Source organism: Rhinoderma darwinii, chromosome 1, assembly GCF_050947455.1.
Source record: "Rhinoderma darwinii isolate aRhiDar2 chromosome 1, aRhiDar2.hap1, whole genome shotgun sequence".
NCBI classification, from domain to species: domain Eukaryota; kingdom Metazoa; phylum Chordata; class Amphibia; order Anura; family Rhinodermatidae; genus Rhinoderma; species Rhinoderma darwinii.
Genome location: NC_134687.1, coordinates 178,876,075 through 178,899,831, shown reverse-complemented (window position 1 = coordinate 178,899,831; position 23,757 = coordinate 178,876,075). Strand labels below are relative to the sequence as shown.

The window sequence follows — 23,757 nt, the reverse complement described above, 5'->3', positions numbered from 1 at the left end:
TCTGAACATGCATGTTTATAGGAGGGTCAGAAGAGATAGCTGATCAGCTGTCATGTGCGTCATATCACCTGCTTTATTGATGTTACCACATAGGCATGGTAATACCTCATAATGTGAGCTGTTGATTGTTAAAGTGTCAAATACTAAAGGCATAGCAAAAAAGTAATCCTTACCACAGATGACTTGAAAGTGGCATTCCTGGGCCTTTTTATCAGCATCGGAGGTTTAGGCTGGACAGAACAAAAATGCTGGAGGTTTTTTGCAGTGTTTCAGTAGCATTTCTGCAGCAAAAGAAACACTTTTACATTGAAAAGGCTGAAATCCGCAGCGAACATCCGAAACACAATGAGCATGCTTGCTGCAGTTTTGAAAATCTGGAGCGTGATCTGATTTCCGCCCAGAAAATGTTCAGCAGCATGTGGGTGGGATTTGTTTAATCCACTGAGATTTTTTCACACGGAAATTCTGCATGGAAATTTGTAGCATCCTGTGTAAATCCAGCCTTATGGGCCCTTAAGCTGCCATGCCTTTGGGCACTGCCTGACTGCCCAACCTGTCAGTTTATCAATGCTCTTTGTTATTGGATAAAGCACAGTTTTAAAACACAGTTGTATTTATATAGCAAATCTATGGTGCATCCAAGGATAAAGAAAATGATGAAATTGTATTGTTGAGAGGTACAAAAACAAAATATGGGGATAAAACTAGGTATTTCTTGTGAATTAAATGTCTTTTGAACTATCTGATTTAACTGTTTGGCTTGAGTCACACGAGCATGTTCGGTCCGTAAAGGATGGAACGTATTTCGTCCGCAAGTCCCGGACCGAACACACTGCAGGGAGCCGGGCTCCTAGCATCATAGTTATCTACGACGCTAGTAGTCCCTGCCTCTCCGTAGAACTACTTTCCCGTACTGAAAACATGATTACAGTATGGGTCAGTTGTCCCGCAGCGAGGCAGGGACTCCTAGTGTCGTACATAACTATGATGCTAGGAGCCCAGCTCCCTGCAGTGTGTTCAGTCCGGGACATGCGGCCGAAATACGTTCCGTCCTTTACGGACCGAACATGCTCGTGTGATCCAACCTTTAACATGAGCTTCATTTCAATGCCTCATACAATGAGTGTCATGAATGATGCAATAATGAGTCATTGAGTCAAAATATAACATGGATTTGTATAAACAACAGTTCTGCTTTCTTTTATGTATTAAAGTTTCATTAGAAAAGTGTAGTTTAATTATGTAATTAAGGGAACATTAACTATGGATGAAATTTTGTAGACATTATATTACCCAGAATGTGTAGGTGCAATTCTATTTCAGTCTTCGGCATCATTTGTCTTGTGTTTTCAGGCTACAATTTAATGGTTTACTTTCTTCAGAGAATATAATAATTAAGTCAATTTTCCAAAATGTTTGCATCTTTTTTTTTTTTTTTACAGTTCTCCTAAACTAAAAAAGCCTTAAAGCGGTTGTCCGAGATACCATCATATTTTCAAAAACCCCTTTAATGCATGTAATCTATAAATGTAAATACATTTGTAATATACTTACATTTTCCAAAATGGCCCCGTTTTCAGATCCTGCCGTGGGGAACTTGACTGGTGATGTTACTCTCTGCACTGGCTCTGCCGCTTTGTTGATCTTGAATTCTTTGCCGGGTATACGACACGTCACTTGTCACATGGTGTATATCGGCTTAATGCAACATCTGAAATATATAATACACTCAGTTCAAGTAGAACTTACATAACCCTACATTCTCAATCATGATACTAATGCAGTTACTAAGTTGAGAATACGCAAGTGAAAACACAAATAACAGAATGGGTAGCAACCACTCCTACTTCCGGCTTGCGTTGCAAAGGGACAACAACAGTGGAACGCACTCAGGAATCAGCTGTACTATACAGACCAGGATAAATACGAGACAACGCGCGCTATTCAAAAACAGACACCACAGCCAAGACTAAGGATGCAGGAGCATCCGAAACGCGTAGGCTTTTGAGGACATTACCGCCCGCTTACCCTCACATCAGGACTATTCTTCTGGACTATTTTAATTGAATACTATTAAACTTGGAAACCTGCTTCCATTTTAACTACTTCATACAGCGCTGGAACAACTCCTTCTCTTTCTCTGTAGTGGTTAGTACCTTCCAAATATTTGGTCCAAGGAAGGACAACCTGTAAACTGGCCATTGGTCTATGTGCACCTAAAGCTTTAAAAAATTCAAAAATAAGTGTCAGAGCTTGATCATAACACCAGAAGACTAGGAAAATCACAAGCAAAGACCAGGTGGAGGAAACCAGATATAAATACAACCCCACAACTAATTGGCAGAAAAACACTTAATAGAGATAGGCTCAAAGTTAAACAGAATCGCCCAGAAGCCAGAACAGTAGTCATGGTGATCTTAAGGGAACAGGCGTTTTTCCTAACAGGGAGGAAACAATGAAAATGAAAAAAAATGAAAAATGGCTGTGGTAGCAAGGGGTTAATGCTATGACTGCAGTGCATATAGATCTCGATAATTACAATTTAATTGCAAATTAGAGACAAAATTAAATTAGTGGGTGGTTAAAAATAAGCCCTGCAAATAACAACCACCTATCTGGTACCCTAATGTTACATTGAGTAGTTGTTACCCAAAAGGTAATGAGGAGGAGCAGGCTAAGAGAAATTTTGAATGTGGAGCCCTGTCTTAAAGCACCAGGTTTATGAAAATGATGTCAAAAACGACATCCATACATGGATGTGGAGATCCCCTATCATCCTTGATCAAAAATATGTGAAATAATTAAGCAATTCCAAATTCTATACTTTATGTGTTGGCCCAGAAAATACTAAAATCAATTAAACCTCCACTTTTGAAGCCACTTCAGTGATTATATTAGCAATATATGTGGAGAAAGCAGCTTCATTTAACAAATAATATAACAAAATATAACCCATCCAATAAAACTTTTTTGGAACATAATTAACAAGCCCAACAATCAGCACCGATCACACGTTGAGGGCCTAAGTATAGGGTCCAATATTTCATTGAACAGTAAATGCTGCAAATATTTCTTTTTTGCAGTTACTGGTGTTTTACTACTAGTGTGAAATCACAAACAGTAAGTCACGGAAATAGGGACATAGATATTGAGACTTCTGATCATTTATTTTTCGAGCGCGGATCCCAGTAAAGATGAACGCTTAAGAATTTGTTCAGAACACGCTTTAGATTCATTGCTTTATTTTTAGTGACACAGACTGGCAGAACTTATTTTTTTTTTAATAAAGAACTCTGACTTGGGTGATGTTTCAAGATCTCCTGACAGCAGTTTGCAATTGACAGAAGGATGTAATATTCTTCCATTTAAAAAAATTGGGACAGCTCAATACCATTATAACTGTAAAAAGAAAGTTGTGTATCTGGTACATATAACTAAATGAAAGTTAAAAGAAAAAAAGTTTCCATTACTTTACCCACTAAACATTTCTTAGACCAGTTTTCTAGGTTCCTTAACAAACGTGAAATGTTTTCTGAAGGTAAGAACAGTATAAACTTTTCAGCATTGCAAGCATTCAATGTATCATTTTTTTGCCAAAAGCATTTCAGTCTATTCCTTTCTGCTTTTTCAGCCACAGTTAGCATGAACGCAAGAGGAAATTCTTGCACAAGAATAAGAGGAAATATAAGTCCCCACTAATGATAACAATTGAGGAATTGTCGCTACCAGTTAAAATATTTCTACATTTCTATTAAGCCCAGTAGACATTTCGACAGGACCAGGGGAAAAGTAGTGGACGGAGTATACATCTCACCCAGGTTCCTGTCCTATACATTTTAAAACAACCAGGGAATTGAGCTAGAAGGAAAATGTGTTTTCCTTGCTCAAGGGTTTTCTGGAAAATCTGGGTAAAAGGGCCTGGCTGTTGGAATAGGGAGAGTTGGGAGGGTTCCTTTTCCACTAGCCACTTCAGGTATTGCATTGTGGGTAATTACCTGCACAGCTGAGGTGTGCTCTAAATAGAGGCAGAGTTCACAGTCTCTCTCTCTGCTCCTGGGAAAGCTGAGGAGAACACTCTGACACTGGCGGTGTGAGTGTCCCCGGCTCCCCAGCAATCTGCTCACTGATAGCTGAACCAATTGCTTCGGCTTCTGAGCATGTGATCACCATGATTAAGAAATCATGGTGATCTCTGAAAAGTTAGTTTCATTTAGTTGTTCTGCTCCTTCAGAGGAGCAAAACAAGGGAATAACTTAACCAATGGACACTGCCAGTTGTCGACAGAACCCGTTGACTTTAATAGGTTCTGTCGGCTTTCCGTCGGTGTGTCCGTGATTTTACAGCTGGACTAGAAATAGAAACTATGACAAATATCTTAAAATATGGCAAAAATGGCTCGATTTTCAAAAATTGCATCAGATAAATCGTTTATCAATATGCAATGATGATCTTGTTTAGGAATGCTTCATTAAGTTGGGCTTGAATAAGAAATGCTTAATTTTAATTTGTCATTTGGACCTCACCGGCCACCGTAATGTTTACAATCGCCTTGACTACGGCCACTGCTTATGTTATATGGATCAGTCTCATCGATCCAAACCAATTATCCACTCATATTTTACATACTTATCGTTCTTTTTCATTTCCATGTAATATTACCTCCGTGGTTTTAACAAAAAAACACTTTTTTTTTAAATTGTCATAAATACCTGCACAGAATTCTTGTATTAACTATGCAATGTTTTTATTTTCCTAATTTTCATCCAGGCAATTCTCATACTACGTTGCATTACCGGATCACTGTATCATACTACGTATCATGCTGTTATTATGTATATTCTTTCTCTTTGTATGTTCTGAACTTTGACCTGCCTGGTTTTGGCGGTTTTTTTGGTCAATTGCCCTGTCTGAATTGGCCCAATTAAGACTATCACATTTGTGTATATATACATGCCTATTTCTCTGTTTAAACATGCCTGATGAAGACGCCAGTTCGGCGTTGAAACGCGTAGCCACTCTGTACAAATAAAACTCATTTATATAGGACCGAATCTTTGTGATTTTTCCTCAATTATTCCACGCAGCAGCGCCATCAAAGATCCTTACTTTTCTATTCACTTATTCATCATAATTTTAACTTGTATCTCTTTTCCTTAAGTTTTTTTTTATGGAAACAAATTATAATTTTAATTATGATTATTGATGTTCTATTTTACCTTTTTAGAAATGACAAAGAATCTCCTGGTAATTTATGAAAAGAGTGGAGAAGAATGGGCTGCATATCTGACCAATTTGCTGACATCACATTTACAAATTGATGACGTATTTCTTTATAATGTGAACTGTGAATCAGTTGAGATGGAGGAAAACCTCACTGGATCTGTGTGGCAATGTAAACTCTTAGTCTTGACAAGAGATATTCTGAAAATTTTCCATGGGAATCAAAGTACCAAATTCTTTGAACTTTTACAGCCCTCACACAGAGTGGTCCTAATGCTTTGTGGAGTCAATTCACCTAAGGAAATGTATGAACTTTTTCATTTCGAAAGAGATTGTCATGTCATCCTGCCAGATCAAGATCCCCAGGATTACATCTCCATTGTGTCCACTGTTATAAATGAAGGTAACTTGATGTTATAGTAACAGATCAAAAAGTCTGATTTAATTTGATAGTATGTGAGTGAAAATGCTCTATGAAATAACTGTAATAGGGAATAATTATTGTTTTTTGTAGCAGACCAGCATTGTAGGTGTCACGGGGCCCGTGGATAATGAGACTTTCACGGGACCTACAGAGGATGGTGTAAACCCAGTGTGTCACCAAGGGATTTGGATCGGGGCTAAACCGGGGAGTGGAGTCTAAGGAGGCTCCAAGTACATTAACCCTTTAACCCCTATACAGGGATGTGGACTTCGCTGCTGGGGAACCCCAGGTCGCTACCCTCAGAGTAGTCTCCCTTGGCAATGACCGATGTTAACAGGCATGGTACAGAAACAGCAGACGGAATGCAAGATCAGCTTTAGAATGGGTCAGGGCATGCGGCAGACGTGCAATCACCGTTGGTAAAGCCAAAGGTCAGGGCAGCCGGCAGAGGTTCATCATGAGTAACAAGCAAAACGTCAGGGCAGACGGCAGGCAAGAATAGTCTAAGGTACAGTCGGAGTCAAAACACAGAAAATCCTAAAAATAATAAAGCAGTGTATAACTAGCAAGCTAGGAGGAACCTTTTTGCTTAGGCAATGGTGGACAATGGGATGTCCCTTTTATACCGTGGAAAAGCTGGGTAGATTGGCGGGCGCTGGCCCTTTATGATGTTTGAAATTAGCGTGTGTGCACTAGAAAGTGCAGGAGGAGAGCAGCAGGGATTGAAAGTGCAACCAGGAGCCAGAAGACGCATGGAGAGATTAGTATACAGAGGCCACGAGGAGTGGCAGCCGTTAGAGTAGGCAGCACAGGCATCCAATGAAAACTGAATTAAACAAAAAGTGATCATTTCATTACAGTTTATCACTTTCATTTCTATAAATGGCAGATAGATTCGTAATAATATATTCAGTATATAATTATATGTGTCATTTCTAGAAGTGAAACACGTAATTTTTTTTCAAGTATAAGACTAGTTTCTCTGTGTTACGAGTAAATCTCTTTTGGCCTACTAGTACATACAGTATATTTTTGGAAACATAAATTATCTATTAAAATAAACTTCACATATTCTCAAAATATACAGGCATGTATCTACAAGAGTAGATGATGCCACAATGCAGAAGTGAGGTACAGTAAAATATCCTGAGGGGGCCTCCATCATGCCCTGTTTAACCCCTTAAGGACGCAGCCTAGTTTGGGCCTCAAGGCTCAGAGCCCATTTTAGAAATTTGAAATATTTAAGTTTATGTGGTAATAACGTCAGAATGCTTAAACCTATCCAAGCGATTCTGAGATTGTTTTCTCGTGACACATTGGGCTTCATGTTCATGGTAAAATTTGGTTGATATATTCAGTGTTTATTGGTGAAAAATTGTAAAATGTAGAGAAAATGTTGAAAAAATAGCAATTTTCGGACTTTAAATGCATCTGTTTTTAAAAAAGACGGTTATACCACCCAAAATAGTTACTAGTTCACATTTCCCATATGTCTACTTTAGATTTGCATTGTTTTTTGAACATTCTTTTATTTTTCTTGGACGTTACAAGGCTTAGAACATAAACAGCAATTTCTCATATTTTAAGAACATTTCAAAAGCCTTTTTTTAAAGGTACCTCTTCAGTTCTGAAGTGGCTTTGAGTGGACTATGTATTAGAAACCCCCATAAAACACCCCATTTTAAAAACTAGACCCCTCAAAGTATTCAAAACAGCATTTAGAAAGTTTTTTTTAACCCTTCAGGCATTTCACAGGAATTAAAGCAAAGTGGATGTGAAATTTGCAAATGTCATTTTTCTTGCTGAATTTAAATTGTATTACATTATTTTCTGTAACACAGAAGGTTTTACCAGAGAAATACTACTAAATATGTATTGTCCAGATTCTGCCGTTTTTAGAAATGTCCCACATGTGGCTTTAGTGTTCCCGTGGACTAAAATACAAGCCCTAGAAGCAAAGAAGCACCTAGTGCATTTTGAGGCCTCTTTTTTTTTATTAGAATATATTTTAGGCAGCATGCCAGGTGTGAAGAGGTGTTGAGGTGCCAAAACAGTTGGAATCCCCCAATAGTGACCCCATTTTGGAAACTACACCCCTCAAGGAATTAATTTATGGTTGTTGTTATCATTTTGACCACACCGTTTTTTCACAGCACCTATTTGAATTTGGCTGTGAAATTAAAAAAATTTCATTTTTTCAAATAAGATGTCATTTTTTATCAAAATTTCTTATTTTCACAGGGAACAAAATACCCCATTTTGTTGCCCAATTTGTACTTAGTGCGGCAATACCCCATTTGTGGTGATAAACTGCCGTTTGGGCCCATGGGAGGGCTCAGAAGGAAAGGACCACCATTTGGCCTACTGAAGCTTTTCTGGTGCTAAGTCATGTATGCAGAAGCCCCTGAGGTACCAGTACAGTTGAAACCACCGAGAAGCGACCCCATTTTAAAAACTACACCCCTTAAGACATTCATATAGAGGTGTAGTGAGCATTTTGACCCCACAGGTACTGTGTAAAAGATAATGCGCAGCAGATGGTGCAGAGTGAGATTTGCAATATTCTATATATATATGCCATGTCAGTGTCCGATATAGTGTGCCCAGCATGTGCCACCGTAGATATACACCCCATAAGCTGTAATGTGGGTTCTCCCGGGTACGGCAATACGCTACATGTTGCTGTTATTAGCTGCCTGGGGCTCAGAAGGGAAAGATGAGGGGGATAAGCTGTGCGGAGTGCATCAGGGTAAATTAAAAATTAAGGGATGTATGATAAATTCTAAAACAATCTTTCATACAGAGCCCTGGTTTTTCAGGACACGTGTCGCATCGGTATGTTGTGTCCTTCCTTATCCCCCTCTTTGAGCAGACTCTGCACCTCTTTTGACTTTTTCCCTTCTTGCCAGTTTGGGGAACTTCTCCTGGAAAGTGTTGCCCTGGTACGATGCGTGTGTCCTCGCTTCCAGAAGTACTGGGTGCCCCCCTTCTTGGTCCCTAAAGATTAGGTTCTTGATAACCACCTCTTGAAATTCCAGGAAAGTTCCCCTCTTGCCTGCACATCGACGTAGCATGTACGCATTGTACAATGCCATCTGTATGATGTGCACGTCCAGCTTCTTATACCACACCGCATGGCGCTGTAGGGCTTCAGGACTTGATTTGACAAGTCCACCTCTCCCATGTACCTATTGTAGTCCAGGATGCAGTCTGGTTTGGGGGTCTCTGTACTGGTACCTCGTACAGGTACATGGGTACTGGTGTGGCCATGTATTGTTGTCAATACAAGGACATCTCTCTTGTCCTTGTACTTGACACACAATATGTTGCTGCTAGAATGTGCCCTGCTCTCACCCCTTCTGAGTGTTTGCCCAAGCAGAGTCTTAGGGAGGCCTCTCAGATTTTTTTCTAGCAGTGCCACATGCCGCAGGACTTCTGGAAGCGAGGCACTTGAATAGTGGGACGCTGGTATAAAAATGATCCAGGTAGAGGTGGTAACCCTGGTCCTGCCGTGGGTGCACCAAATCCCACACAATTTTTGCATTAATTCCCAGTAAGGGGGGGCATTCTGGGGGCTGAATATTGCTGTCCTTCCCTTCATATATCCTAAATTTGTAGGTATACCCTGATGCACTCTCGCACAGCTTATACATCTTCACGCCATACCTTGCCCTCTTACTCGGCAGGTACTGGCGGAATTGAAGCCTCCCTTTAAAATGTACTAGGGACTCATCAATAGAAATACACTTCTCGGGGGTGTATTCTTGGGCAAACCGGGCACTGAAATGGTCTAATAGGGGTCTCAGTTTGTACAAACGGCCAAAACTGGGATCATCTCGGGGTGGGCACCGCTCATTATCCGTATAATGTAAGAAGCGAAGTATTGCCTCATAACGCATCCTGGACATGGACATACGGTACATCCGGGTGTGGTATAAGATGTCCGTGCTCCATTAGGTCCTAATGGATGGGTTTTTCAGAAGCCCCATGTTCAAGTTATGTCCCCAGAACTTGCCCAACTCTGCTGCATCTACTGGGGTCCACCTGTGGGATTGGGCATAAAATGATGTGGGGTTCTTAGTAATATACTGTTGGGCATATAAATTCGTCTGGGAGACCATAAGATCTATAAAGTCATCAGTGAAGAAGAACTTGAAAAAGTCCATTTCACTGAGCCCTGCCTATTAAATTTTATCCCTGAGCTACCCGTGTACTCTGGGATTTGGGGCTCATAAATGTCTGGTGTGGGGGTCCAAATGGGGTCACTTCGCTCGGGTGCTTGAACTGTGGCGGGGTCATCTCGCTCGGGGGCTTCAACTGTGGTGGTCGTCCTGGGGCGTCTCCTAGGGGGTTCCTCTTCTTCATCACTGGATGAGGAGGTGGATAAATAAAACAGAGTCTCACCATCCGACGACTCTGTGTCAGAGGCAAGAAATGAATATGCCTCTTCGGCACTAAATGTCCGTCGGGACATGTTTGATTGCTTCCCTAACTAGGAACAATAGGCTGCTACCTAAACCAGCCAAAAAAATTGGTGTTTTTATAGAACGAGTGGGCTTCCCTGAGACTAAATCTAACTACGGCGACTATTCCCTGACACTAAACCTAACTAGATTATTCCGAGCTTCCCTAACACTAAACTTAACTACGGTGACGGGTGCCTGACACTAAAACCTATCTAGATTATTCCGAGCTTCCCTGACGCTAAACCTAACTATGGTGATGGACCCCTAACGCTAGATCTAACTACGGTGACGGATTCCTGACGCTAAATTCCCTGACGCTATACCTAACTACGCTTTTTGACGGTTCCCTGACACCAAATAACCCTAATACTAAACTAACCAGTAAAATTTCCTAAATTAACTGTTTTTTTTAGTTTTTAAAATGTTTATATATTTTTTTGTTTTATATGTTTTTTATAAAGAAAAAAAAGAAAAAAATAATCCCCAGGGACCAAGAAATTGGTCCTGAAGACTAAGGCTGGGTTCACACGTGGCGGAATTTCACTTGAATTCCGCTGCGGACACTCCGCAGCGGAGCCGTTTCTCCATTGACTTCCACTTAAATTTAGAAGTGTTCGTTTAGACGATGCGTAAAATTCCGCTGCGGAGCATAGGCTGCGGAGCGGAATTTGGTGTCCGCAGCATGCTCTGTCTGTTGCGGAGCAGTGGTGGACTGGTTGCGGACTCATGGCGGAATTTCTCCATTGACTTCAATGGAGATTCTAAATTCCGCAATGAAGTCCGCAGCTGTCATGCACATGTTATGTGTGCTGCGGATGCGTCTTGCTTTTTTAACATGACATTTCTTCATTCTGGCTGGACCTATGTATTTCTAGGTCTACATCCAGACTGAGGAAGTCAATGGGGCTCCCGGAATTACGGGAGCGTTGCTAGGAGACGTCAGTAAATAGTCACTGTCCAGGGTGCTGAAAGAGTTAAGCGATCGGCAGTAACTGTTTCTGCACCCTGGACAGTGACTACCGATCCCAATATACAGCAACCTGTAAAAAAATAGAAGTTCATACTTACCGAGAACTCCCTGCTTCTGTCTCCAGTCCAGCTTCCCAGGATGACGTTTCAGTCTAAGTGACGGCTGAAGCCAATCACAGGCTACAGCGGTCACATGGACTGCCGCGTCATCCAGGGAGGTCGGGCTGGATGCCGAAAGAGGGACGCGTCACCAAGACAACGGCCGGTAAGTATGAAATTCGTTTACTTTCACTAGGGAAAGTGCTGTCCCTTCTCTCTATCCTGCACTGATAGAGAGAAGGGAAGCACTTTTTCCACAGTCCGCAGCAGCTAGTCCCATCAATTTACTGCACATTTTGGGCAGATCCGAAGCCGTAATCCGCAACCCGGATTAGGTGCGGCATTGATGCGGACAGTTGCGGAGGAAATCCGCCACGTGGGGGCATGCCCTAAGAAGTGGTCAGTGATAGGTGATCACTGACCAAAAACGTGGGGGGAACACAAGAAGGAAGGGTACAGGAATGGGTAGTGGATGGGAGAGGTGTGATGCCGAAAAAAGTTGTTTTTTTTTTTTACTTTTTTTTTTACTTTCTCTTCTCTCTCTCTTTCTCACAACCGCTCTGAATGCCTCACTATCTCCAACAGGGGCGTTCAGGGCGGGAGCGGCAGGATGTGATGTCAGGGAGAGGAAGTGAAGAGACCGATCGCCACTATTGGACAGTTACTCACTAACTGACCAATAGTGGTGATCATGGAGGCGGGAACATCGCGACAGGTCCCGGCGTATTGAGCTGTGATAGCCTGCTGTCGGAAACAGCAGCTGTCACAGCTCGTGCACGCGCCGGTGGAAAATGGCGATGCATTTTCCCTGCGACGTACTATTCCGTCGCTGAGCGCGAACGTGTCGGTCAGCGGGACAAAATAGTAAGTTGCTGAGCGCGAAGGGGTTAAACATGAATATTTTGAACTTGCAGCCCCCATACAACACCAAGAGTTTACTCGTTTTCCCATCACTATCTATGTTAGGGACAGGGTACTACCCACACCAGCACCACTTGCATATACCGTATGTTTTATTTTCTTTCTGGAGGAGCCCACCTAATATTTTTCCCAAAGGTATCCACCTAATTGATCTTGGGCTGAATGCACATTGCATAATTTTTTTTTATTTTTATGAAAACCTGACTGAAAAATTATCATTTTTGAACCATGCCCAATCCTTGCCACTCTTGTGCTAATATCATATCAATCTCAGTATGATATAACCCCATCCATGATAACAGAATACTTATTTCTATATATTATAAGCTGGATTCACACAGGATTGAAATGCTGCAGATCTTTCTGCAGCATCTCCGCAGCTGTTCCGCAGCAAATTACTCATGTTTTATGTCTGTATTTTGCTGCGGATTTCACCCCTTCTACATTAAAAAGGCTGAAATCCGCATGCTGCATTTTTGGAAAAACGCAGCATGCTCTTATTTCTATCAGAAAAATATTCAGCAGCATGTGGATGAGATTTGTTCGAATCTCATCTACATGGCTGGGACTGTAATAGGCTGCAGATTTATTGCACGGAAAATCTGCAGCATTTCCGTCCTTTGTGAATCCAACCTAATAAAGGATTATATCTAGAGAGCATGTGGCAGGTATGGGTTCTGAAGACAGGGGCACATGGTTGTCTGTCTCAGAAAGAAAAAGTTAGGAAATGACTGACCTCAAAAACATTTGAGTATATGACTCTTACTAAATACTTTTTCTTTTGTATATAATGTGTAGGCTCTGGATGTTGTACGTATATGGATAAGAATCCAATGTCCAAGAGTCCATGTAAATTATTTTATAGGTTCATGACATTTCTAGATATGTCTATCCTTAGCAAAGGCATACAGTACATACCATACAGGCAGCCCATGCAGTGACCATGGTCCCTCTGCAGAGAGGCGACCCATTCTAGATTAGTCTTGCCCCCATTTTAATAAGGGGTTAGAATCTGCACAGGGATGTGGTCTCTACAGGGGATGCAATGTTAGCAAACAAAGAAGATGAACATCTACTAGAGTCAAGAAAACGGGATAGGGGCATAGGGACCTCCTCTGTAAACGCCACTCTTTATTGGTACTGTATTCATACATTAGTAACAACTTTGTAGAACATTTGGGATTAATAAGGATTCTAATAATTATTACTATACTAAAAATGTTTCCTAATATTTAAATATCTGCATTAGATCAGTCCAAAGTTAGAAAAAACATGGCAAGTGTTAACATAAGGAGAAGTAAAACTATGATATGGACAGCCGAATTACCGTACCAGAAAGTATGTTGTTCGCTGTAGGGGATTCCTATTTACCGGTGGGAGAAAAAAAGCATAGCATTTATTTCACTCAGCCTCCAGCTGATTACTTTGGCCAAGCGTCATTAGAAGTTGGAAATGATTCCTAATATGTAGTTGTAGCTCAATTCCGCACTCACTACAGGCTTTTTGCTTATAGCGTCTTACACCCAGCAGATACTGTACGCCCACACAATATGCAACAAGACGTTGGAATAAGCATGAGGGATTTTGTTCACACACCAAATTATTAAATGAGGATTTTTTTTTTTTGCTCTTAAGAGACATCATGCATAATTTACAGACATAATGTATAGATTTGCAGCAGTATTCCATATGATTCCGTAAATATACTAAAGAGCTACAGTGCAATGAATAAGTGCCTTAAATGTCTTTAGTTTATCTAATCCTTTTCATAAGTAGGAAGCTAGACTTACTATAGATGCTGATGTCAAGTGATTCATTATTTGGCATTGCAAAAACAAAATGACAACAGGGTCTGGGTAGGCAATAACATGTCATCATGCGCTCAACAAAACTTAGGTCACACAATCCAGCGTGCTCCTTCTGTGTGACAGAGCTGTGCGCTAGTACTAGTGCAGCAGTTACTCTGCAGTCTATGTAACAGGTGACCTGTGAGTGTCTATATAGCATGTGCCTTATCCACACTGGCTTCATGAGTACTGTTTTTAATGGGTCTGCCATTTTTCTGTTTATTATTTTTACTCTGTAGTATGGCGATTTTGCCCTTTAAGGGTAATGGAAACTTGACAGTACAAAACCATGACACTCATGTGAATGTACCAAAATATTGAGTACGTCAATATCTATATTTATATCAGTAATTCCAGACTTTTTACATTTCATTTTAGATATTGACTGACGGCACAATGCAAGTTACAATTTAAAAATATATTGCCACTATTCCAAGGATTGTTTTATAAATTTTTTCTTCAATTTTGGTGAATATTGCTTAGAGATTCAAATGATCTGTTTAAAATATTTTTTAAAAAAGTTTATTGACGCCAGGGTTGTCACGATACCAAAATTTGGACTTCGATACCGCAGTATTGCGATACTCGATACCAAAACGACACTTTGCCAACAATAGTAAAAACAAAAGTTCTCAATTTTCTGATGTGAGGCACGTGATGTGATGAATTTTTAACCTCCATATGCCTCACATTAATAGTGATTAACCCCATCATGTTCATAATGGACCACATTGGGTTAATGTGTGAGGTACATGATGGGGTTAATTACTATTAATGTGAGACACATGGAGGTTCAAAATTCATCACACCTCGTGCCTCACATTAATAAGTGAAAGAAAGCCGTTTTTATTTTATAACAGCGTAAACATGAATGACGCTATAAATTTATTACAGTCGCGACCATACCGAATACGTGTATATTTTATGTATTGAGACTTATTTTAATGTTTATTGTAAAAAATGCATGTATTTTTTTTAATTTAAAGTGTAGCTAAACGTTCGACAAACTTCTGACATGTCATAGTGACATGTCAGAAGTTTGGATTGGTGGGAGTCCGAGCACTGAGACCCCCACCAATCGCTAGAACGAAGCAGCTGAAGCACTCGTGTGAGCGCTCAGCTGCTTCGTTTCTGTCCGGCTTTTTCCGGAAAGCCGATGTATCGGAGTACTGGCTCATAGACTTTGTACTGAGTCCGTACACCGATACATTTATTTCCGGAAAAAGCCGAACAGACACGAAGCAGCTGAGTGCTCACACGAGTGCTTCAGCTGCTTAGTTCTAGCGATTGGTGGGGGTCTCCGTGCTCGGACCCCCACCAATTCAAACTTCTGACATGTCACTATGACATGTCAGAAGTTTGTCGAACGTTTAGCTACACTTTAACATTACTTTATTTATTTACTTTTCATTTTTAAACTTTAATGCACTGGCACACATCTATATGCCAGTACATTAGCCTGTACACAGGCAGTTGTTAGGACATACCTAAATTTGCGCTAACAAACTAAATATGGTCAGACAGCCCTGGGGTTCGTCATTCAACCCTGGGCTGTCTGCCCAAATATGGTATGTCCCTCGATCGCATCACAGTGATTCCCTGTAACGGGATGCAAAGGGCATCCCCCCTTCTCATTTTCCCCTTGAATGCTGCGGTCAGCTTTGATTGCAGCAGTCAGGGGAATAGCGGCGGGGATGAGAGGTTTCTCTGATCTCCGCCTTTAGAGCAGAGCTGCGGCTGTGTAATACAGCCATTGCCCTGCGCGCAATCAGCATGAGGTGATGTGGCCGGCGGCGCAGACACTGAAGACAAAACATTGGGGTATTTTGCAGTGCGCCCACCATGTTCTGTCTTCAGCGCCGGCGCTCATTAGTGCAACGCTAGTCGCATCACCTCCTGCTGAATGCACGCGCACAATTGTCAGGACTAAGGAGCGGGGCAATGGCTGTATCACACAGCCGCAGCCCCGCTCTAACAACATTCATGTGTTACTATAACATTAATTCATGTATTTCGATACTAAGCTGTGCGGCCACACAGCATAGTATCGAAACACATGAATTCACAGTATTGAACTGTTTGAGGGTACAAAGTATCGAAACAGTATCGAAATTTGGATGCATTGTGCAACCCTAATTGACACAGAATAAGATATTCTAGATTTGTAGAGACCAGTCAGTTTACATTTTTAGACAGACATTCAGACATTATGTCCTAAAAATTTGATATTTGCTTCTATTTACAAATAATTAATTATTTACCCCAATGAATGAGTCAGTATATCTTGGATATACAGCAGCAAGCACTAAGCTGTTACATGGTGCCTGTGGATTGTTCATAGGATGCAGTGCTTGGGATACATCGTAAGACTGTAATATGTAAGTCTCAGTTCACATCTGTGTTGTGGCTTCCGTTTATAATGGAAGCCATAACTCTGTGATGGATCCATCGCACAATGGACACAAGCTGTGCTCGACGGACCCTATTTACTCCATTGAGATCCATAGGGTTCCACTGCTATTTTTCCTGTCAAAATACAACAAAATCTGCGAAAGGAGATCTTAACAGAGCCTTCTATACAGATGTGAACATAGCCGAAGAGTAAGTTAACATTTGGTTTAGAGCCGCAGTTGAAGATTTTGTAAAATTTGAGGTGAAAAATAGCGCTGAATGCAGTGCTTTTTTCCCCCATCAAAACAACTTCTTCAGTGACTTCTTCAGTCAGTATGACAGATCTGTGAGTTGCGACTTCTGTTATAAATGAAAGCCATGACGCAGTAGTGAACATATCCTAACAAACAGGTTCGGGACCGAAATTTCGGTCCCCCGTCGCGCTGCTTGTGAGATTTCAATAGATTCTTAAAGCACTGGCGGGGGACCGGAAGCCTAGTGGCACAGTCTTTCTTCATGACGATATGACTCTTTGTCATGTGACCATCCCCAGTGTACTCTATGTACAAGCAGTAGCAGTAGTACAGCGATTACATAGAGTACAGCGGGGGCCGGTCACATGACGAAGAGTCGTGTCAACATTAAGAAAGACTGTGCATCTAGACTTCCGGTCCCCCGTCAGCACTATAAAAATCTATAAAAATCTCATAATCAGAGCGACAAGGGACCGGAATGTATATTAGCAAGTGTACTCACATACTGCAGTGAGTACACTGCTAATACTTTACGGTCCCCACAAAACCCCTTTAAGTGAACACAAAAGAGTAATAGGGAGAAACATGGCAGAGAATACAGTAGGTAATGTACACAAAGCATTATGTGAGAAAGATGTAGAATACGAATTTGATAAGAATGTTCTACTGACAGTTGTCTATCTTCTCATCCCCTTTGTGCATGTTATCTTTAAATATAATCTCCATTTGTATAGATCACTGGTAACATTATAGTTACATAGTTACATAGTTACAAAGTTAGTACGGTTTAAAAAAAGACACATGTCCATCAAGTTCAACCAAATGATGGGAAAAGGGAATTAAAACATTTCTACACATAGGAGCTAATATTTTTTTGTTCTAAGAAATGATCTAAGCCTTTTTTAAAGCCATCTACTGTCCCTGCTGTGACGGCTCCTGCGGTGACTATTCCATAGATTCACAGTTCTCACAGTAAAGAAGACTTGTCGTCTCTGCAGGTTGAACCATTTTTTCTCCAGACGGAGGGAGTGCCCCCTTGTTTTTTGAGGGGGTTTTACATGGAACAGGATTTCACCATATTTTTTGTATGTGCCATTATTATATTTATATAAGTTAATCATGTCCCCCCTTAGTCGTCTTTTTTCATGGCTAAATAGGTTTAATTCTTTTAATCTTTCCTTATAACTTAGATTCTCCACGCCCCTTTGATTGTCATTACATCATAACTGACTGTTTCCAATAAAAGGATAGGCAAGGGATACACAATTTGCATCCTCTTGCTAAAAAAAACATTATTCTTTTCTATTTATTACTAATTTCTCACCCTTTGTTATGAAAAAAGAGCTTTATATGTCCTGTTAGAGAAAAAGGTACATTCACATTATAGTAAGATAATGGAGCTTGCATTTTGTGTTTAGTCCACATTTTATGAATGGGAATTTGTACTTGAGGTTGTGAGGTCTGGTTATTGTGGCATTTTAAATGTAAAATAATACACCATTAAAAAAACCCACAAAAGTGTCTTATCTGAATACAGCCTAAAACTTTAAATGGACATTACCTTTAAATAAAGCATATGCTAATCTTATAGTATACCTCATATAGATCAATACAAATCTTTGGAGAGGGGAGTGGAGAGCAGGAGGCAGGAGCAGAGAGAAAAAGAGACACAGACACACGGCTCATAGAAGTCTATGAAGGGGGAGCAGGAGCACATAGAGAGAAAGAGACACAGACACGCTGCCTTTACAAGTCTATGGAAAGGGGGAAGCAGGAGGAGGGAGAAGGAGCAGATAAAGAGACACAGACACGCTGACCATACAACAAGTTGTTGGAGTGGGGAGAGGGGAGCAGTAGCAGAATAAAAAAGTTTTACTGTTCATCCCAGTGCTGGATTCTCAGCTAGACTGCTTATTACTGTTGTATAATCTCCTCTATTCTGCTGCTTCTATATATATATATATATATATATATATATATATATGTGTGTGTTTGTGTGTGTGAGCGTGCGTGTGTGTGTGTGTGTGTGTGTGTGTGTGATAGAAATAGAAGAGCAGGATTCTCCTCATCTCTGTGTGCAGTGTATAGAAGACATAATAGCAGTTAGGGCCTGCCCACACGTGGCGGATTTCCTCCGCAACTGTCCGCATCAATGCCGCACAGAATCTGCGTTGCAGATTCTGCGGCGGATCTGCCCAAAATGTGCAGTAAATTGATGCGGACTAGCTGCTGCGGACTGCGGTAAAAGTGCTTCCCTTCTCTCTATCAGTGCAGGATAGAGAGAAGGGACAGCACTTTCCCTAGTGAAAGTAAACGAATTTCATACTTACCGGCCGTTGTCTTGGTGACGCGTCCCTCTTTCGGCATCCAGCCCGACCTCCCTGGATGACACGGCAGTCCATGTGACCGCTGCAGCCTGTGATTGGCTGCAGCCGTCACTTAGACTGAAACGTCATCCTGGGAAGCCGGACTGGAGACAGAAGCAGGGAGTTCTCGGTAAGTATGAACTTCTATTTTTTTTACAGGTTGCTGTATATTGGGATCGGTAGTCACTGTCCAGGGTGCAGAAACAGTTACTGCCGATCGCTTAACTCTTTCAGCACCCTGGACAGTGACTATTTACTGACGTCGCCTAGCAACGCTCCCGTAATTACGGGAGCCCCATTGACTTCCTCAGTCTGGCTGTAGACCTAGAAATACATAGGTCCAGCCAGAATGAAGAAATGTCATGTCAAAAAAGCAAGACGCATCAGCAGCACACATAACATGTGCATGACAGCTGCGGACTTCATTGCGGAATTTAGAATCTCCATTGAAGTCAATGGAGAACTTCCGCCATGAGTCCGCAACCAGTCCGCCACTGGTCCGCAACATCCATTGTATGCTGCGGACACCAAATTCCGCACCGCAGCCTATGCTCCGCAGCGGAATTTTTAGCCTCGTCTAAACGAAGCCTACTAAAAAGAAGTGGAAGGCAATGGAGAAACGGGACCGCTGCGGATTAACGCTGCGGAGTGTCCGCAGCGGAATTCAAGAGCAATTCCGCCACGTGTGGCTTTGCCCTTATGCTTCACCCGCTAGCACAGAGACAACTGAGAATTAGAGATAGACCCTGCAGAGGGGAATACTGCTTAAAGAATCTCTGTCACCAGATTATCAAATCCCTATCTCCTATTGCATGTGATCGGCGCTGCAATGTAGATAACAGTAACGTTTGTTTTTTTTAAAACGATCATTTTTGGCCAAGTTATGAGCAATTTTATATTTATGCAAATGAGCCTTTCTAATGGACAACTGGGCGTGTTTTCTCTTATTTCCAACTGGGCGTGTATTGTGTTTTTAGCAACTGGGCGTGTTTACTTCTTTCACTTCACAATCACACTGTGCTGTGGATCATGCTGGGCTGGAACAATCAGAAGTGTATGACACTGATTAGTCACTGATTGGTCAGCCTCATACACTCCTCTGTACAACACCCAGTTGGTAAAAAGTAAAAACACGCCCAGTTGTCCATTGAGAAACTCATTAGCATAAATGTAAACTAGCTCATAACTTGCTCAAAAATGATTGTTTTTCAAAATAAAAACCACTGTTGTTATCTACATTACAGCGCCAATCTGATTATGTAGGAGATAGGGCATTTATAATCTGGTGACAGAGTCTCTTTAAGTAATACCATATACAAGTCATATAATGGACAGTAATAGTGTTAATCCTCATGTACACACATTTGACAGCTTATTCTAATAAATCATCTGAAAAGTTAGGTATTCTTTTAATATGTAAAGTATCAAATTTAGCTTTCTTTAAAAGGAGAAAAGAAACCCTCATGTTGAGGTGTGCAACAACTGTTAGTTTAATTTCACAAAGATTACTTTTTTACTCGGATAAATTCACCTCTATGTTCAGATCATGTATTTTCTTTATTCCTTATTAGCAAAAAATGTCATTCTTTTTTGTGCCCCGTTAATTAGATATTGTAGCACATGTATTTTGTTTGTTTTTTTTAATAGTATACAACATTTCCTCAATACATGAAATATGGTAGATGTTTACTAGCTGTCATAATCCTACCATGTTGTAATCTGTGTTATTTCTTAACATAGCATCGGACTAGCCATTACAGCTACACATAGGGAAATATTTTACTAACTGATAAAAAATGTTGCTGGTGTCAAATTGCATTACTAAATCTGCCCTACAGACTTTTGTTGTGTCACAGCTTCAAACTGCCAAGCATCTTGCATGTGATTTGAACTCAACTTTTTTCTTCCGATGACTTTCTTATATACTAGTCCTTCTCAATGAATTAGAATATCATCAAAAAGTTAATTTATTTCAGTAATTCAATTCAAAATGTGAAACTCGTATATTATATAGATTCATTAGACACAGAGTGATCTATTTTCAGTATTTTTTTATTTTAATGTTGATGATTATGGCTAACAGTTGATGAAAATCCAAAATTGAGTCTCTCACAAAATTAGAATATTGGGTAAAAGTTCAAGATTGTAGACTCATGGTGTCACACTCTAATCAGCGAATCAGCACAAAACACCTGCAAAGGTTTCCTAAGCCTTTAAATGGTCTCACAGTCTGGTTCAGTAGGCTACACAATCATGGGGAAGACTGCTGACTTGACAGTTGTCCAGAAGACAGTCATTGACACCCTCCACAAGGAGGGTAAGCCACAAAAGGGTAAGCCACAAAAAGCCACACTTTTTTCTTCCTCTCAACTTTCCATTAATATGCTTGGATACAGCACTCTGTGAACAGCCAGTTACTTTAGCAATGTCCTTTTGTGGCTTACCCTCCTTGTGGTGGACAGTCAATGATTGTGTCTTCTGGACAACTGTCAAGTTAGCAGTCTTCCATAATTGTGTAGCCTACTGAACCAGACTGTGAGACCATTTAAAGGCTTAGGAAACCTTTGCAGGTGTTTTGTGCTGATTCGCTGATTAGAGTGTGACACCATGAGTCTACTATCTTGAACTTTTACCCAATATTCTAATTTTGTGAGAGACTCAATTTTGGATTTTCATCAACTGTTAGCCATAATCATCAACATTAAAATAAAAAAAATGCTGGAAATAGATCACTCTGTGTGTAATGAATATATATATAATATATGAGTTTCGCTTTTTGAATTGAATTACTGATATAAATTAACTTTTTGATGATATTCTAATTCATTGAGAAGGACCTGTATTTTCATGAAAGTGCTCCACTTCCAACATATCCAACATCTACACTAGTGTTCAATAGCTTTACATAGAATTGTCACGTAATTCACATCCCATAGCTTCAATAGTTGCTGCACAACTTTTCACCCGATGTCTTTCTCATTTATATTTTTGTCGAGTGACAGTAACTTTTAATTAGTAATATTTAATATCTGAGATGTCATTTTATAGAAATTCTGTATGTAGTCTATCTTATATTATGTCTAATCAGTGTAAACAGTTCATTACATAAGGTGCTTGATGTTGGACTGAGTTATCGATGACCTGTTATAGTAGCTCACCCGACATTTCTGTTTTAATAAATATTTCCCATAAATTATCAATGCTAAAGTATCTTTTCTAAGAAAGAAACTGCGTTGCCGTATGAATACATTTGACAACTGGATGTTACCATTTACCTTGTGAATGAAGCTTATCCCTATCCACTGTCCAAGCAGTGTTGAATGTGTAAGACTGTATAGGGACACACCCTACTGACAAGTGCAATGGTAGCGCCAAGTAAGTTTATTTATATATTTCCAGGAGGAATAACAGAGGAATGGCACAATATAAAATTCTAAGAAAAGATGCCCCAGCATTGTTGTTTCATGGAAAATGCAAGTATTTGCTAAAATAGACATGTCAGGAGAGCACACAGTGTGGCCTTACACATCGGCTAAATGCCAGCAGGTAGTCTAATGTATGTAATGAGCAGATCTACTGCCCCTGAAATATGCCATCGGAGGAAACACAGATTGCGCATCATATGTTCTACTGGGAGATAAGCTGCTGTCAGAGGTATCTGAAATCAAATAATCTCCCTCTCCATAAGGAAATGAACATGCACCCAAGTATGCATGTTTATGGTGGAGTCGGGAGAGATAGCTGTCGGCTATCTCATATGTATGGGTGACCTTATGGTAAACTACCTACACTTTGCTGTGATATATAAACTGTGCTGGACACTGAAGTTTCTTCTTTAAATCAAACACAAGCAGAAAAGAATCGTGGGTTAAGAATAACAACGTATAGAAAAGGCCTGTAAACTATTCATAATGCAAAAAGTTGTATGTCAATTATTAATAATCAGTGTAGCTTTTTTTCCTGTAACCCTTGAGCATTTTAAGGCTAATATTTCATTTATGTATAGTCAATAATGGAGTCTCCCTTGGGAGCGCGCAGCTTTTAAGCAGGCTGCTCTGTTTTTCTTGCCACATAAGCACACACTATATGGATCATATATTTAATATAACACTCATTTGACATTCATTTTATTAACCAAGGAAGATGTGGTTGGAATAATTAAATATATTTATTGTATAGCATTTATTTATTCTAAAATTGTGTGAATTGGATCATATATATAAAGATACGTTGTATTGAAGAAAACAGCTTAATTATATTGTTTAAAGGGGTTGTCCAGGATATGAAAAATGGGTCGGCCTTTTTTTTTTCCGGAAAAAGTGCCGCATCCGTCCATGGACTGTGTGTGGTATTGCAGTTGAACCACATTCACTTAAAGAAACACGCCGTTCCCGGGACAACATTTTTAATATGATGGTGTGTATGGAGTAATATTACTTGGTGCCCTCCAGCTGTGCCCCCTCTGCCATGGATTCGCCGTTTTAGCTGTCCCAAAATGACTACAGCGCTTATTAGACTACGAGTCGGAGACACTCCCACAGTTCTCGAATTGGCCAGAGCTGCTGACGTGAGAAGTTCTATCCAATCCGTAATAGAGGGAGTGTCTTAGACTGTTTACATTTTGAGGCAAAACTGAGGGGATCCTGAAATGGTGGATCCATGGCATAGGGGGGCAACTGGAGGGCACTAGGCAATATTACTCCATATACCCCATCACATTTATAATTTTGTCCCGAGACCAGAGGTTCGCTTTAAATAGGGATGAGCTGCAAAACCAGCCCGTGGACAGATGTGGCACTA

The 23,757-nt window shown here is 40.5% G+C and overlaps 1 protein-coding gene across 1 annotated transcript in view; it reads left to right on the top strand.

The window, feature by feature from the left end:
* Positions 1–5,226: 5,226 nt before the first annotated feature.
* The window catches only part of BANK1 (B cell scaffold protein with ankyrin repeats 1), a 363,422-nt gene continuing 344,891 nt past the window's right edge, over positions 5,227–23,757 (top strand). The window contains exon 1 of the mRNA XM_075849764.1: positions 5,227–5,623. Coding sequence (XP_075705879.1) covers positions 5,227–5,623 — 397 coding nt within the window. The remainder of the gene's footprint in view (positions 5,624–23,757) is intronic.